General features: G+C 35.9%; 2 protein-coding genes across 6 annotated transcripts in view; one reads left to right on the forward strand and one right to left on the reverse strand.

Annotated features, from left to right (window-relative positions):
• Nucleotides 1-17,633, forward strand: part of NEXN (nexilin F-actin binding protein) — a 50,210-nt gene that overhangs the window by 12,528 nt on the left and 20,049 nt on the right. For 3 of the 5 annotated variants that reach the window (XM_042997644.1, XM_042997645.1, XM_042997646.1), the window contains exons 2-4: nt 13,055-13,133; nt 14,932-15,010; nt 15,095-15,243. In XM_042997644.1, coding sequence (XP_042853578.1) covers nt 13,107-13,133; nt 14,932-15,010; nt 15,095-15,243 — 255 coding nt within the window. In that variant the 5' untranslated portion in view covers nt 13,055-13,106. Of the gene's footprint in view, nt 1-13,054; nt 13,134-14,547; nt 14,740-14,931; nt 15,011-15,094; nt 15,244-17,633 lie in introns of all 5 variants that reach the window. The other 2 variants (XM_042997642.1, XM_042997643.1) reach the window with 1 other exon arrangement.
• FUBP1 (far upstream element binding protein 1) overlaps nt 1-17,633 on the reverse strand; it is a 73,731-nt gene that overhangs the window by 1,609 nt on the left and 54,489 nt on the right. The gene's annotated exons all lie outside the window — the stretch shown is intronic.

A 17,633-nucleotide genomic window follows, 5' to 3' on the forward strand; every position in this document is an offset into this window, starting at 1 on the left:
TCCTATTCCAAGGCTTTTGTTGAGAGTTTTGGCCAAGAGACATGAAAATTGGGAGAACGTCTGTCTATTCAATGTTGTATTTCTCAATACTTAGCAGAGTGCCTGGCACGTAGCAGATGCTTAATAAGTATTTGTGTAATAAATAGTGTATTCTATTTATATTGTATTCCATTATTGTATAATGAAAATCATAATGATAGTGATGAGAACAGTAGTCCTTAACTGTTTATAAAGTGCTTCACCTTGGAGTTGGCAGGATTTACCTATCAGCAAACAATTATTATGTAGGTCTATGCTGGGCAAATGCCATGGGCTATGGATACAGTAGTGCATAAATTACAGTCTCTACTGTCAAAGAGCTCACATTCTAGTAGAAGAGGTAGTCAAGAAAGTTCATTACCATACGTTGTGGTAAATGATACAGTTAGTGTAAGTATGGGGGTGATATGGAAACACACACAGGAGAAGCACGTAATCCAGTCTTGTGGAGTCGAGGAAAACTTCCTGGAGAAAAGTGACTAAGTACTAAAGGATGAGTAGGAGTTAGCTAAGAGATAAGGGAATGGGCAGAACATTAAGCCAAGGGAGGTAGCTGTGCAAAGGCTTGAGGTGTGCCAATATTTCAGTGTGAGTGATGGGGTGGGAGGAAGGTGTGACAGAGATGAAGCTAATGAGGCAATTTAAAGGGCCAAAGTGTATCACTGAAGGAAAAGTTTAGAGTAAGAAGAAAAGGGCAAAGACTGAAACGTGGGCAAACAACACCGAAGAGGTGGAGAGAGGCAGAGAAGTCCTCAGAGGAGACAGAAGGAATGGTTAGAGACACGAAAGAACAGGGAGAGAATGGTGTCATGGAGCTGAGTGAAAAGGATTTCAGAATGAAGGAGTGGCTGAGAATATCAGGCGTAGTAGTGACATTCTGAAGGAGAGAACTGTACATTTTATGGGCAATATAATGAGGAATATAATGAGAAAATGAGAAAAGCATTATTCCTATTTTATATATATTATATATATCAACTTCAGTTTATATACAACTATATATAATATTAATTATATAATATATAATAATTATATAATTATATTTTATAGAATAATATATAACTTATATGTTATATGTAACATCTATAATTATAACTTACATAAATATATAAAAACTTGTAAATATAACTTATATAATTATATAATCTGTATATAATATATACATATTATATATATAGTTTTATATAAACTGAAATTGAGAGAAGTAAACTGGTTTGCCCAAGACCATACATCTAATAAACAACCCAAACAGAAACCGTAGTAGTTTTCTGGTTCTAACCCCAGTCTTCCTCCATCATCACAGTCTGCTTAATGTGCTTAGAAAATCAACAATTAACTGAGAAGTTGTCATCAGAATATATAATCCTGAATATTTTGCTACAAAATCCTTAAACAACAAAAGCTCTAGTGGAATATTTTGGAAGACTTCAAAATATATTTGTATTACCCTTTTATTAAATGTAAAAATACACAGGTTTGCAAATTTTTGTATGAGAGAGGGTTTATGAAAAATTATGACAAGATTGAATTTGTATATGTAACTTTAAAAACTGAAGTGTAATTAACATACAGTGTTATTTTAGTTTCAGGTATACAACATACTGATTCAACAATTCTATTCATTACTCAGTGCTTGCCATGATAAGTGTAGTCACCATCTGTCACCATACAATGTTATATGGTATTATTTATTATATTCCCTATGCATTGCTTTTCGTCTCTATGACTTAGTTATTTTATAACTGGGAGTTTGTACTTCTTAATTCCCTTTATGTATTTGGCCCATCCTTCCATCCGCTTTCCCTCTGGCAACCACTGGTTCTCTCCTTTTAAGAGTTTATTGGAGGGGCGCCTGGGTGTCTCAGTTGGTTGAGCATCCGACTTCGGCTCAGGTCATGACCTCACAGTTCTGGAGTTTGAGCCCCGCGTTGGGCTCTGTGCTGACAGCTCAGAGCCTGGAGCCTGCTTCGGATTCTGTGTCTCCCTCTCTCTCTGCCCCTAACCCACTCGCATTCTGTCTCTGTCTGTCTCAAAAATAAATAAACATTAAAAAAAAATAAAAGAGTTTATTGGATTTGTGTCCTTACTCGTTTGTTTTTTAGGTTCTACATATAAATGAAATCATAAGCTATTTGTCTTTCTCTGACTTATTTCACTTAGCATAATATCCTGTAAACTCATCCATGTTGTTGCAGATGGCAAGATGTCATTCTTTATGTTTGAACAATATTGTGTGTGTGTGTGTGTGTGTATCTTCACATCTTTATCCATTCATCCATTGATGAATACTTGGGCTGCTTCCATATCTTGGCTATTGTAAATAATGCTGCAATAAACATAGGGGTGCATATGTCATTTTGAATTAGTGTTTTTGTTTTCTTTGGATTAAATACCCAGTAGTGGAGTTACTAGTTCATATGGCAATTCTGTTTTTAACTTCTCTGAGGAACCTCCATACCATTTTTCCACAGTGGCTGCACCAATTTCCAATTCCACCAACAGTGTGTTAGGGTTCTGTTTTCTCTACTTCCTTGTCAACACTTGTTTTTTTTTTTGTCCTTTTGGTACTTGGTCATTCTGACTGGTGTAATGGTATATTTCACTGTGGTTTTGATTTGTATTTCCCTGATGATTAGTGATGTTGAACATCTTTTCATATGTCTGTTGACCCTCTGTACATCTTCTTTGAAAAAAAAAGTCTATTTGGGTCTTCTGCCCATCTTTCAATTGGATTGTTTTTGTTTTGTTTGGTGTTGAGTTGTAGAAATTCCTTATATATTTTGAATTTTTTTATTACGTTTCTTTATTTTTGAGAGGCAGAGAGAGACAGAGCATGACTGGGGGAGGGGCAGAGAGAGAGGGAGACACAGAATCCGAAGCAGGCTCCAGGCTCTGAGCTGTCAGCACAGAGCCCGATGTGGGGCTCGAACTCAGGAACTGTGAGATCATGACCTGAGCGGAAGTCGGATGCTTAACCGACTGAGCCAACCAGGCTCCCCTGTTCTTTGTATATTTTGGACATTAACCTCTTATCAGATATCTCATTTGTAAATATCTTCTCCCATTCAGCAGGTTGCCTTTCTGTTTTGTTGATGGTTTCCTTTGCTGTGTTTTCTTTGTTATTTTGGTGTTGTCCCAATAGTTTATTTTTGCTTTGGTTTCTCTTGCCTGAGGAGGCATATCCATAAATATGTTGTTAAGGGAGATGTCCAAGAGATTACTGCTTGTGTTTTCTTCCAGGAGTTTTATGGTTTCAGGTGTCACATTTAGGTCAATCCATTTTGAGTTTATTTTTGTGTGTGGTGTAAGAAAGTCCAGTTTTATTCTTTCGCATGTAGCTGTCAGTCCCAACACCATTTATTGAAAAGACTGTCTTTTCCCCATTGTATAATCTTGCCTCCTTTGTTGTAAATTAATTGGCCATGTAAGTGTGGCTTTATTTCTGGGCTCTCCTGTTGATTCACAAGTCTCTTTTTGTGCCAGTACCATGCTATTTTGATTACCACAGCTTTGTAGTATATCTTGAAATCTGGGATTGTGATACCTCCATCTTTGTTCCTCTTTCTCAAGATTGCTTTGGCTATTTGAGGTCTTTTGTGGTTCCATACAAATTTTAGAACTATTTTTCCTAGTTCTGTGAAAAATACTATTGGGTATCTTTTTAAAAAAGATATTTATTTTTGAGAGAGCGTGAGCAGGGGAGGGACAGAGAGGCAGGGAGAGAGAATCCTAAGCGGGCCCTTGGCTGACAGTAGACAGCCCAACGCAGGGCTTGAACCCAAGAACTAGGAGATCATAACCCAAGCTGAAGTCAGACACTTAATCAAATGAGCCACCCAAGTACTCCTGCTTGGTGTCTTGAGAGAGACTGCATTAAATCTGTAGATTGCTTTGGGTATGTTTTGGATGTTTTAATGATTAATTCTTCCAATGCATGAGCATGATACATCTTTCCATTTGTTTGTGTTGTCCTCTATTTCTTTCATCAGTGTCTTACAGTTTTCAGAGTTTTCACCATACTGAAAAATTAACCTCTGGGTTAAATTTATTCCTAGGTATTTTATTCTCTTTGGTGCAATTTTAAATGGGATTGTTTTCTTAATTTTTCTGCTACTTCATTATTAGTGTATAGAAATGCAACAGATTTCTGTATATTAATTGTCTGGAATTTTTATATCATAATACACATTGCACCACATAATTAAGATCATTTGCATATTAAGCAGCTATTATTTAGTCTAAGACGTGGTCTCTAGTTGGCTGATATATGAGAGGGAGGCAGTTTGGGCAGAGTCGCAGGTCATTATGCCCTTGAAGGAAGGGCATGAGTAGTTAGGGTATTGTGCAGTGAGGGTGCAGAGGGGGTGGTAGGAGACAGGAAGGAGAGGATTTAAGGAAACTGAAAACTTTCAGCTGCAATTTAGAGAGCATGACGATCCATTCCTTGACTTAAATGTCAGTACTGTTGACTCCCTTCCACAGGAACGTCCTTGATGGATTTATGGTTCAGTGTTGAGATTCACTAAAATGTGTGACATTCAAATAATTTTTGAACATTTCAGTGTCCATGTCATGACTTTGTTGGAACATATATACTTTAAAAAGCCTTCATAAAACCAGAATTCTCACTGTCATTATACAATTAAGAGGGAATTTGGCTTATTCTAGGAGTACTGTTAGATAATGTTCTGTATGATAAATTCAGAAGCCTTCTATACTCTTGACAGTTGAGCAGAATTTTGAGATAGGTCAGTGTGTTCCTTAAGACAATGCCATACATGTGAATATTGTTACTTGATTCTTCACTGTCATTAATTACAACAATAGAAGTGCTACCTGCATGTTGCTGACTTGGGCACTTTGAAAATCAGAGAAAACAGCACCTGACTTTATCACATGTGAATGAATTCACTAAATGAATTCTAAAACACAGCCCGCTGAGATAACTGCATTTCATTCAGTATTTGAGAATCATTTAATAACCTAACTCTGTGTTCTCCTTAATGCCAAGTAATTCTAAGAGAATAATTGCTAGCACATATTAGTTTATTTTTTAAAACTTTTTTTTTAATGTTTATTTCTGAGACAGAGACAGAGCATGAATGGGGGAGGGGCAGAGAGAGAGGGAAACGCAGAATCCGAAGCAGGCTCCAGGCTCTGAGCTGTCAGCACAGAGCCGGACGCAGGGCTCAAACTCATGAGCTGTGAGATCATGACCTGAGCCAAAGTTGGACGCTCAACTGACTGAGACACGCAGGTGCCCCCATATTTGTTTAGAAGAAAATAAACTTCCTTAAATAAAACTGTGCTCACGTGGGACAAAATACCCTGTTCTACTGCCTGTTGCCGGCTAAAAACTACAATTTCACTAAATGTAGAGAATACTTGGAGCACCTGGGTGGCGCAGTCGGTTAAGCGTCCGACTTCAGCCAGGTCACGATCTCGCGGTCCGTGAGTTCGAGCCCCGCGTCAGGCTCTGGGCTGATGGCTTGGAGCCTGGAGCCTGTTTCCGATTCTGTGTCTTCCTCTCTCTCTGCCCCTCCCCCATTCATGCTCTGTCTCTCTCTGTCCCCAAAATAAAATTAAAAACGTTGAAAAATAAAAAATTGGGGCGCCTGGATGGCGCAGTCGGTTAAGCGTCCGACTTCAGCCAGGTCACCATCTCGCGGTCCGTGAGTTCGAGCCCCACGTCGGGCTCTGGGCTGATGGCTTAGAGCCTGGAGCCTGCTTCCGATTCTGTGTCTCCCTCTCTCTCTGCCCCTCCCCCGTTCATGCTCTGTCTCTCTCTGTCTCAAAAATAAACGTTAAGGGGCGCCTGGGTGGCTCAGTTGGTTGGGCGGCCGACTTCGGCTCGGGTCATGATCTTGCGGTCTGTGGGTTCAAGCCCCGCGTCGGGTTCTGTTGTCTCTGAGCTGACAGCTCAGAGCCTGGAGCCTGTTTCGGATTCTGTGTCTCCCTCTCTCTGACCCTCCCCCGTTCATGCTCTGTCTCTGTCTCAAAAATAAATAAACGTTAAAAAAAATAAATAAATAAATAAACGTTAAAAAAAATTAAAAAAAAAAGAAAAAGAAAAAAAAAAAGAAAAAATTAAAAAAAAATGTAGAGAATACTTTCAGTCATGTCTTTTGAGCTTCCAATATATTTCTGCTGCTCAGAATTATGGTTCTCAAATAATTCGATTAAAGGATCTTTTGATTGCACTAGTCAGTTAGGCATTATAAGCTGGTTGGTATTCCCCTTGCCCCACCACACATGCCAGTTGCACTGTTTTTTTGGCATCAGTATAATACAGTAAGAATGCAGACCCCGCAGTCGAACTGCCTGCTTTTATCCTGTGTCCAACACCACTCATTAGTTGTGTGGTCTTAAACAGGTTACTTAACTTTTTTTTTTTAATGTTTATTTTTGAGAGTGTGCATGTATGTGCGCGAAGTGGGGGAGGGGCAAGGAGAGGGTGGAAGAGGATCTAAAGCAGGTTTTGTGCGACAGCAGAGAGCCCAGTGTGGGAGTGGGACGCAGAGCCCAAACTCATGAACTGTGAGATCATGCCCCAAGCCCAAGTCGTAGGCTTAACCAACTGAGCCGCCCAGGAGCCCCCTTGGTTACTTAACTTTCTAAATCTGTTTTTCTTAAAATTTTTTTTTAATGTTTATTCTTGAGAGAGAGGGAGAAAGAGCATGAGTGGGGGAGGGGCAGAAAGAGGGAGAGACACAGAATCCGAAGCAGGCTCCAGGCTCCAAGCTGTCAGCACAGAGCCTGACATGGGGCTCAAACCTGTGGGAACCAGAAGATCATGACCTGAGCTGAAGTCGGATGCTTAACCCACTGAGCCACCCACATGCCCCTAGGTCTCTGTTTTTCCATCTGTAACAATTTACAGACTTCACATCTGTAAACTCAAAAGACATTATTCTCATCTTAATATTTTAAGAATTTAAAATTACTGGGCTTGGAAATTTTGAGAGAGAGCTTGATAATAATCTTTACCGTAAAGGGCTATTGAGGGGATTAAATGAAATAATGCTTGTTAAACACTTGGCACATTACCTGGCACACAATAAAGGCTCCATAAATGTTAGCTTGGATTATTATCATTCATATGTGATCAAAGGATGTGTTAGTGAAATAGTTGTTTTCTTTTTAGTATTTTTTTTAGGTTTATTTATTCTTAGAGACAGGGAGACAGCATGAGCAGGGGAGGAGCAGACAGAGAGGGAGACACAGAATCCAAAGCAGGCACCAGGTTCTGAACTGTCAGCACAGAGCCCAACGTGGGGCTCGAACTCAGACTGTGAAATCATGACCTGAGCCAAAGTCGGACACTTAACGGACTGAGCCACCCAGGTGCCCCAAGATAATTGGTTTTAATAAGACATTACAATCAATGACTGTGGAACAGAGTTCTTTCTTGTGAAGTCAATGAACCTAACATAGTCAAATTCATACCTTTAACTTTAGCACAGAAAGACAACTGAGTTAGCAATTGGAATGTAATATTGTTTCTACCAGGAATTAAAAAAATTCCTTTAAAAAATTATAAAGGAATCCAATAGATATTTGCCTGCTTGATTTTGAATTTTTTTCTCTGAATTTTTTTCATATCTCTATAAAACTAGAGATATGAGTCCTATTGGTTTGTAACCTACATCTTAAAAGACAATTCTATAAGACAAAAAGCTAACAAACTTAGTTTGCTACAACTTTTTTATCCTCAAAATGCAGAACAGAGCAAACTCAGCAAAAGATCGTCTGCTCATATTTTAATTAAAAAAGTTAAAGTTAGTACTATTCAAATTTTCACAGACTTTCAGAATGAGAGCTCAGAGTACTGAAATGACATTTAAAAAACGATTTTAACTGGTTTTACTCATATTAAATTTAAAAATTAAACTTATTTTATTCGGAATCTATAAATAAGTCAAGATATAATTTGAAGATTTAAAAAAAAAATTAGATGAAGAAGCTAGCTGATTCATTTATTCTCCAGGACTACTCTTGACAGGGTAATTTTTCACTGTCACCAAACGACAGAATTTTCTTTCATTTTGCCACAAAAAAAGGCTCCTTCAAGTTCCCTCTGGCCAATTAATCCAGCTAAATTTATCAATTTATGTGAGATTGCTCAAAGTTTCCTCATACCCTTTGGTATTAATTACTCTTTTAGATTACACAAATAATATATTAATATATGCTAATTGGCAGGGAAATGTACGTTTTTACTGAAGAGGATAAAAAGGATAGGGAGACCATGAGTGATGAAATCAATCAAAATTATTGATACCTACTAATGTTAGGTATTGTTCTAGAATTTTTTACATATGTTATCTAATCCTAACCAGGAAGCACACAATTGAAATTTGGATTTAGATCTGATTCTCAAATTGTTGTAATCAAAGTATGAGGTGATAAAGCCTTGTATTATGAGGACAATGGAAATAGTGAAGTAATATATAAGAACAAATTTGAAAGAAACAATCACAAATCTTGACAGTCTATCATAATTTAGGAGATCTAAAGAATGAACCAGAAATAACTCTAAGGTTTGAGAAGCTATGAGAATGAAGGATAAGTTCTCTTGGTTATACAAGAAGAAATATCTAATAGGTAACTCTAGATATGATAGAATGACTCAGGTAAGAGATCAAGACTAGAACTACTGGTTAGTTTTATCTCAGGCACATAGATTACTCACAAACCTTGGTAATGACAGATAGTCATGTACTGCCTGCTTTTATTAGGAAAGTACTGTTAATAATGTAATAAGCACCCACAGACCCACTGAACAACAAAAGTTAGGACCTTGTTAATAATTACATGGAATCATGTCCCATCTACCTTCATCATATTGTCTTCTCCCAGAGAGAAAACTTTAGTCCCCAAATGGCTTCACTGGAAAGTTCTTGCAAACATTTAAGGAAAAAATTATATAGGGGCACTTGGTGGCTTAGTTGGTTAAGTGTCTGACACTTAATTTCAGCTCAGGTCATGATCTCAGTTCATGAGATTGAGCCCCTCATTGGGCTCTGCACTGATAGCATGGAGCCTGCTTGGGATTTTCTCTCTCTCTCTCTCTCTCTCTCTCTCTCTCTCTCTCTCTTTCTCTGATACTCCCCCACTCACATTCTCTTTCTCTCAAACATAAATAAACATTAAAAAAAAAAGAAAAAATGATATCAGTTCTACATGAGATCTTACAGAAAATTAAGACAAAATAATTCCCAACTCATTCTATGAGAGCAGTATTATTATTAACAAAAGCAGATGTTACAAAAAAATAAAACTACACACCAATATCATCCCATAAACATGGATGGAAAACTTCTTAACAAAATTTTATTAAATTGAATTTATCAGTATGTTAAAAGGATAATGCATCATGACCAAATGCAGTTTCTCCTAGGAATGTAAAGTTGATTTAACATTTGAAAATAAATTAATGTAGCTTACTATAACGAAAATCAAACATAAGATTATCTCAATAGATACAGAAAAGACATTTTATTAAATCCCACATCCATTCCTAAAATTACTCTAGCACAATAATAGAAAGGAACTTAATCTCATACAGGGCATCTAAGAAAAATCTGTAGCTAAAATCATTTAATGGTGAAAGACTAAACATTTTTCCCCTAAGGTCAGGAACAAGGCAAATATGTCTGCTCTCCCTACTTCTATTTGACTTTGTACTGAAGAAGGTTCTATCCAGAACGGTCCAGGCCAAAAAAAGAAATAAAAGACATACAGGTTATAAGGGAAAAAGTTGAAATGTGTTCATAGATGATATAGTCATCTATGTAGAAAATCAAATGGAATCTATAAAAACAACCCAATGGAACTAATAAGTTACTTTGGCCAGGTAGCAGGATAGAAGATGAGAATACAAAAATAAATTATATTTCTATATACCAGCAACAAATGATCATCAATTGAAATCTAAAAAATAACATCATTTACAATAGCATCAACAAATACAGAAGTATTTACAGATTTATATGTGAATACAAAGGACCTAGAATAGTCAAAACAAGTTTGAAAAGGAACAAAGTTGGGGTTACACTAATTTTTTCAAGGCTCATGATAAAGTACACTAATCAAGAATATGACATGGTGACTGGAGTTAAAAAAAAAAAAATACTGTGGTTTTGGCATCAGGAGAGACAGACTGATGGAACAGAATGGAGGGTCCAGAAATAGACCCACCATAGTCAATTGATTTTTGACAAAAATGCAAAAGCATTTCATCCGAGAGATATGTTTTTTTTTTTTAATAAGTGGTCCTGGAAAAATTGTTTATCTGCAAAAAAGTGAACTTTTGCCATATACAAAAATCAACCCAAAATGGATAAAAGACCTAAATGCAAAACCTAAAACTATAAACCTCTTAGAAGTAAATATGGGATAAGTTCTTTGTGATTGTGGGTTAAGCCAGTACAACACCAAAAGCACACACTATAAAAGAAAAAGATGATAAAATAGATTTTATCAAAATGAAGTTTCTGCTCTTCAAAAGACATTGTTAGGAAAATGAAAAGACAAGCCAAAGACTGGGAGAATATCTTTTCAAATCATACATCTGATATAGGTCTTGTATCCAGAATATGTAAAGTACTTTCAAAAGTTAATGGAAAATAAATAACCCAGTAACAAAATGGGCAAAAGATTTGAACAGATACTTCTACCAAAGAATATTTGTAGGTAGAAAAGAAACATATGAAAAGATGCTCAATAGCATAAATTAAAACCATAATGTGATGTCACTACACACCTTTAGAATGTCTAAAAGTTAGAAGACCCATACCAAGTGCTGGTGAGGCTATAGAGAAAGTATAACTCTCATATACTGTTGGTGTGAAGACAAAATGGTACAATCACTTAGAAAACAGTTTGTCAGTTTCTTAAAAAGTTAAACATACATCTACCATAAGGTCTAGCCATTATACTTTATTTACTCAAAAAAGTATAGTTCATATAAAAGTTTACACATGAATATTCATAACAGCTTCATTATAATAGTAACTGCAAACAGCCCAATGTCCAGCAACAGATGAATGGTGGTATACTCAACAAACTGTGGTATTTAACCAACTCAATAGATTGTGGTATATTCATACAATGGAATAATATTTAGTACTAAAAAGGAATGAACTATTGATGATCCAACTATTGATGGATGAATCTCAAAATACGCTGGATAAAAGGGCCTGATAAAATGGTACATACTATCTGATTCCATTTATAGAAAATTGAATCTTTGGTGACCAAAAACATACCTGCCTGGGGATGTGGGTGGGAGAAGCAAGAAAAGGGGGGAGTTAAGGGATCTGAGAAAACTTTTCGGGGTAATGTTTATATTATCTTGGTTGTGGTGATGGTGTCACAGGTACATACATATGTGAACTTACCAAACTGTGCACTTTAAAAAAATTTTTCTTTTAAGTTTATTTTGAGAGAGACAGAGACAGCGTGAGTGGGGGAAGGGCAGAGAGAGAGGGAGACAGAGAAGCCCAAGCTGGCTCTGTGCTGTCAGTGCTGAGTCTGATGTGGGGCTCAATCCCACAAACCATGAGATCATGGCCTGAGCCGAAACCAACTGACCCACCCAGGCACCCCCAAATTGTGCACTTTTTAAAAGCATAGTTTTTTTGTAGGTCAGTGATACCTTAGTAAAGCTATTAAAATTTTTTTAAAGCCAATAGATAAAATTCTAAAAGTTACTCAAATAGTTCAGAAGTAGTCAGGGAAAGAGTAATAGAGGAAGAAAAAAAGGGGCGAACAAGAAACAAATAGTAAAATGGTAGTCTTAAGTCCATTTATAAAAATAATTACATTAAATGTTAATGGACTAAACATTGCAATTAAAAGATATCATAATTGGGGCGCCTGGGTGGCTCAATCGGTTAAGCATTCAGCTTTGGCTCAGATCTTGATCTCACTATTCGTGGGTTTGACCCTGGCGTCGGGCTCTGTGCTGACAGCTTGGAGCCTGGAGCCTGCTTCGGATTCTGTGTCTCACTCTCTCTCTTTCTGCCCCTCCCCTGCTCTCTCTCAAAAATAAACATTAAAACAATTTTTTTAAAATCAGAATTGGTTTTTCAAAACAAGGTCCAATTATATGCTGTGTCCAAGAGATGCAGTGTACATATAAAATAATAAGTTGAAAGTAAATAGCTAGAAAATTATATATATCATACAGACTAAACTTAAGAAAGTTGGTGCAGCTATTTTAATATCAGATAAGTTCAAGACAGTGAGATAAAAAGGAAATTTCAGGGGCGCCTGGGTGGCTCAGTCGGCTAAGTGTCCGACTTCAGCTCAGGTCACGATCTCGCGGTCCGCGAGTTCGAGCCCCGCGTCGGGCTCTGGGCTGATGGCTTAGAGCCTGGAGCCTGCTTCCGATTCTGTGCCTCCCTCTCTCTCTGCCCCTCCCCGTTCATGCTCTGTCTCTGTCTGTCTCAAAAATAAATAAGCGTTAAAAAAAATTTTTTTTAAAAAGGAAATTTCATACTGATGAGTCAATTCAAAAAGATGTTATAATCATAATGCATATGCACTTAAGAGGTTGAAATTACACGAAAAAAATGACATAATTAAAGGAAGAATCCTTTATTAGACAATCCTACATACCTGAAGACTGATAGAATAACTGGGCCACCAAAAGAAAAAGACACAGAAGATCTCAATAACACGATAAACCACCTTGACCTAGTTGGTACTTCTAGAGTAATACACCCAGTAACGGTCAAACACAAATTCTTTGCAAGTACACTTGATACATTCACCAAGCTATTCTGGGCCATAAATTTACAAGGATCTTTTAATACCATGCACCTTGTACCCTCTTTTACCCTGAATCTTGGGCAAAGGAGCTGAAGGTTATCACAATTTATTACTGGCCTGGATTGTGTCAGTATTTTTTGAGGAGCAATTAACATGCTGTTTCTGTTTACAAAAATACATAGAATATGAAAAATTAAGTCATTAAAAATTCTTATACAATACTAATGTATTTTTTCAGGTGCAAAAATATACAAAGCTCCATAATCACCCTGAGACCACATAGAGCAAACATGAATGATATTTCCCAAAAGGCTGAGGTAAGTCTCAAACCTTTAAAAAAAAAAAAAAAAAAAAAAGGTGGGGGAAAACATAGGATTGACTGTAGAACTGCTTAAAGGGCAGTTGCTTTGTGGAAAGGTCATATCCAGACGTTCATAATGACATAGTGTCAAGATATAAAATGTAAGAGCTAAAATTCACAGGCCGGTCTTGGGCCCAGTATTTTCATTTGGATTCTAATCTTGGAAGCATAATTATGAAATCTGTAAATGATAGTGAAATGCAAGTGATGGCTAACATCTTGAATAGAATTTTAATACCCTGATAAATCTTAGAAGTTATTTTTTAGTATTAAAAAAAAACCACCCAGATTTGACATATACTCTTAGGAGAAAGCAATAAAATCACTCTCGGGTAAAGCTCTGTCTTAGCTACTTCTCCCAACAGCTGCAGTAAAATTTCTCTTAGTCTTTTTCTGGTTCTTGGCTGTAGTTTCTGAGAGTTGTAGTAAGAAGAGCTCAGTTGCTGACACCCCAACATTATGAAGTTTAAAAAACCTTAAATGGCCAATGACACCATAAGAAAATAATAGAGGGGCTGGGTATGCCACAGATTAATAAGTAACTTGTCATTATTACTAGGATAATGGGTTTGGTGTTCTGAGGCACTGATGTTTTATTTACTGAAACGTCTTCCGGTGATCAGCTTAATTTTCAAAATGATGAAAATAATTTGCTTTCCTGGTTTTAGAGTGGAGGGAAATATTTTCTCCAGTCTTTTACTAGACCCCTCCTTTTCCAGGGGAATCTCTTTTGCCATCCTAGAGCTCAGCCTTCTTGGAGTGATACAGCCTTTTTACACATTTTTAATGTTGGTTTACAGAAGTTCTAGATGGACAGTACAGCAGTAGTAACAGCATACAAATCACTGCTTTGTACAAAGAACCTGGAGCACATGGGTACTAAAGGGCTGCCCTTCAGTTTTACTTCTATTTGATATGGAAACAAGCAAGAGCGTTGACATATGAATGAGGCTATAAACTTTAAAGCGTGAACTTTTGCTTTATTTTCACCTTCACCTAATTTATTGAAATGAGTCCTGGTGTCTTTTAAGTAAGAGATGTAAAATCTGAATCTTTAATAATGGTGTGGGAAAATAAAGTACAGGTTGTTTTAAATTAGAATCCAGTATTCAGTTTTTATATTTTGCTAGCCTTCGCACCTACAAAGTGGAACTCCTTTATATTAATGAAGTTTTTACTCTGTTTTCTGTAATTTCATTTTTCATAATTAGACTTTAGAAAGTAATCAGATTCTGACTGTACAAATATTTCAAACTCATTTGTTTTCTGTTTCAGTATTTCTTATATTGCTTATGCTGATCTATCTTTACCTGATTTCTTCCTATCTTATTTTTTTTTAACTTTCTTCTCTTTATTTTCTTCTAACGAAGATTCTGCTTTCTTCATCTAAACCTGTCCCAAAAACCTATGTGCCAAAACTTGGCAAGGGTGATGTAAAGGATAAGTTTGAAGCCATGCAGAGAGCCAGGGAAGAAAGAAATCAAAGGAGATCTAGAGATGAAAAGCAAAGAAGAAAAGAACAATATATTAGAGAGAGAGAATGGAACAGGAGAAAGCAGGAGGTTATTTTATTTTATTTTATTCTTGTGCAAAATTCATTTTCATCTTTCTAATTTATGCTTTATTCACATTAACCATATTTTATATTAAATATAACTAAAATAATTTTCTGTATTTGTCATTTAATTTCAAACTTTGCATATAATATAGTCTAAATTTTTGACATGCTCCTATTAATTTATTTAACCATTTAGATTAAAGAAATGCTTGCTTCTGATGATGAGGAAGAGGCATCTTCTAAAGTAGAAAAGGCTTATGTCCCAAAGCTAACAGGTAAGAAACTTGAGGGGTAAACTGCAAATGAAATTGCAAAAACAGAAATGTAGCAAATATCAAACATGTTTCGTATATTCTTAGGAACTGTTAAAGGTAGATTTGCTGAAATGGAGAAACAAAGACAAGAAGAACAAAGAAAGAGGACAGAGGAGGAACGAAGACGCAGAATTGAGCAGGATATGTTAGAGAAGAGGAAGATACAACGTGAATTAGCAAAAAGGGCTGAGCAGGTATACACTAAATATTAAATTGGTATTTCTTCAGAAACTAATGGTACAAAGTAAAACAATCAGTACATTGCCTAATTAAAATATTTTAATATAACATAAACTTATTAAATAGCAGCTAACTTGAAAACAAGATCTTAAACACAAATATTTAATATCAGATAAATATATCACATGCCTAGAAGGATTAAGGGCAGAATATACTTACCTTAAGGTTGAATGCTAGGATAACTTTTGTTATGCACCAACTTGTCATTTAGTCCATATTCCTTACACTGTCCACATTTCTTGTTTTTCCTGACATGTTAGAGGATTTTACAAAGATATAAGGCAGTGTCACATAAACTATCTACAGTATGCTGGTCTTTCAGTAGCAATCAATAAATACTTGGTTATTATTACACACTAAGGCATAATTAGGATATCTTCCTACCCAAGAATTTGAAACAAATCACATTTTATTTAATAATGGTAGTATTAGCTAGCTTATTAACTTTTTTTTTTTTTTAAGTTGGGGATGGTAGTAGAAGAGGGGAGAAATGTGTGACAGCCATTTCTTTCATATAGCCATTACTGATGCCCATAGCCACAGGGGACAAATAAGAGGGGAGAAAAAAATTGTTACTATGATCTTATATAGTCTCTTAATGAATTTAGAATTCCCACGTATTTTAGCTCAGAGCATGAGAACTTAGAGGCTAGTAAGTATTTTTAAAGTACTCAAGAATATGATCTAATTTCCAGAAAAAGTTAATGTCTCAAAGTGATTAATGATTATAATGACATAGAAACTTGATCAATAGTCATACTTTTATTAAGTAAAGAATTGATCAGGTCACAAAAATTAATGCACTGATACTTGTTTTACATTATAAATTATGCCTAGTCATAGACTTGATGACTGTTATATTGTTTATGAACTTAACCTAGTCTACATTATAAGATCAAAAGAGATGATCAGTGTATTGAGTTTAATGAGATGGCATTTATCTTAGAGTTGTTAATAATATTATATGAGTTAATAAATGCAAAGCACTTAGAACAGTGCCTGGTACACGTAAGTAGACTATAAATGTTTCACCTAAATGTCATGAAACCATTTTAGCTCCTCTTTCTTCTCTCATCAATATGTTAACAAATATATTAACATAGTCTTCATAAGTACAAAACTATTTTTATTGTGAAGTTGTACTTGGCTCTTTTTTGTCTACTCTTTAAGTGCTTTAAATCTGTTTGCTATGCTCCTTCCAGTTTCCTACCTTTCTAAAAAGAAAAATGACAAGGCAAAGTATATGCCATGTTTGCATGTCAAAAAAATGTATTTACCCAGACTTCGCAAATAGCCACTTCTGTGGCACAAATAACCACTTGTATAGTGGCAAATAATGACATAATGCCAGATGATTTATAGAAAAGAATTGGAATTTCCTATATTTTATTACTTTGTACATCTTTATCTAAAGAAAGGATGGTATGTACTTTGACATCTCCAGTCATCAAAGATGAGAATTCATTTTGCAATGTAAGTTCACCCAGGAATATAAATATAAGTGAGTATTATAGACTATGCATTGTCAAATATAAAATATGTCAGTATATGTAGTTATATTTACAATATAAATTATAAAATAAGGTAATAAAATATGTAATTAAAATATATGGTATTTGGCAGCAAGTACTGTACATTGGTTTAGCCTACTTATATTAAGTCTTATCAACTTTTCCAAAAAAGCACTGATTACTCACTAGACTTTAAGACCCACTACAACCCCAAGAACTGAATATACAGTGGTTTCTCAAAGAAAAACGACGTGTATGTTGAAGGAGGTGTGTTTGAATATGATGAAGACGTGGGATACTCAGAGAGAGAGACAAAGTATCATGAGAAAGAACCGCTTCTTTTAGTAACTCCAGAAACTACATGGCAGGGTGCCATAGAATCCCGATTAATGAAAATTTTGATCCATTACATTGTTTGAGAATACGTAGGTAGAACAAAATAAACTATCAATAGTAATTTTATCTTTCAAATATGGAAAGTCCAATTTTAAAAATTAAGTACATTTTCTGCTCAAATCTAATAAAAGTGAATCTGTCTTTGAATATAAGAAGTATGACATAGGTAATCAAGAAAAATTTGTTTTTGTTTTTTAATAGGCTCCACACTCAGTGTGGAGCCCAATACAGGGCTTGAACTAACAACTTTGAGATCAAAACCTGATCTGAGATCGAGTCAGATGCTTAACCAACTGAGCCTCCCAGGTGCCCCAAGAAAAGTCTTAATGTTGGGGCACCTGGCTGGCTCAGTTGGTGGAGCATGAGACTCTTGATCTTGAGGTCGTGAGTTCAAGGCCCACTTTGGGGGTAGAGTTTACTAAGGAAAAAATGTCTTA

The sequence above is a fragment of the Panthera tigris genome, chromosome C1 (genome assembly GCF_018350195.1).
Source record: "Panthera tigris isolate Pti1 chromosome C1, P.tigris_Pti1_mat1.1, whole genome shotgun sequence".
Taxonomy (NCBI): domain Eukaryota; kingdom Metazoa; phylum Chordata; class Mammalia; order Carnivora; family Felidae; genus Panthera; species Panthera tigris.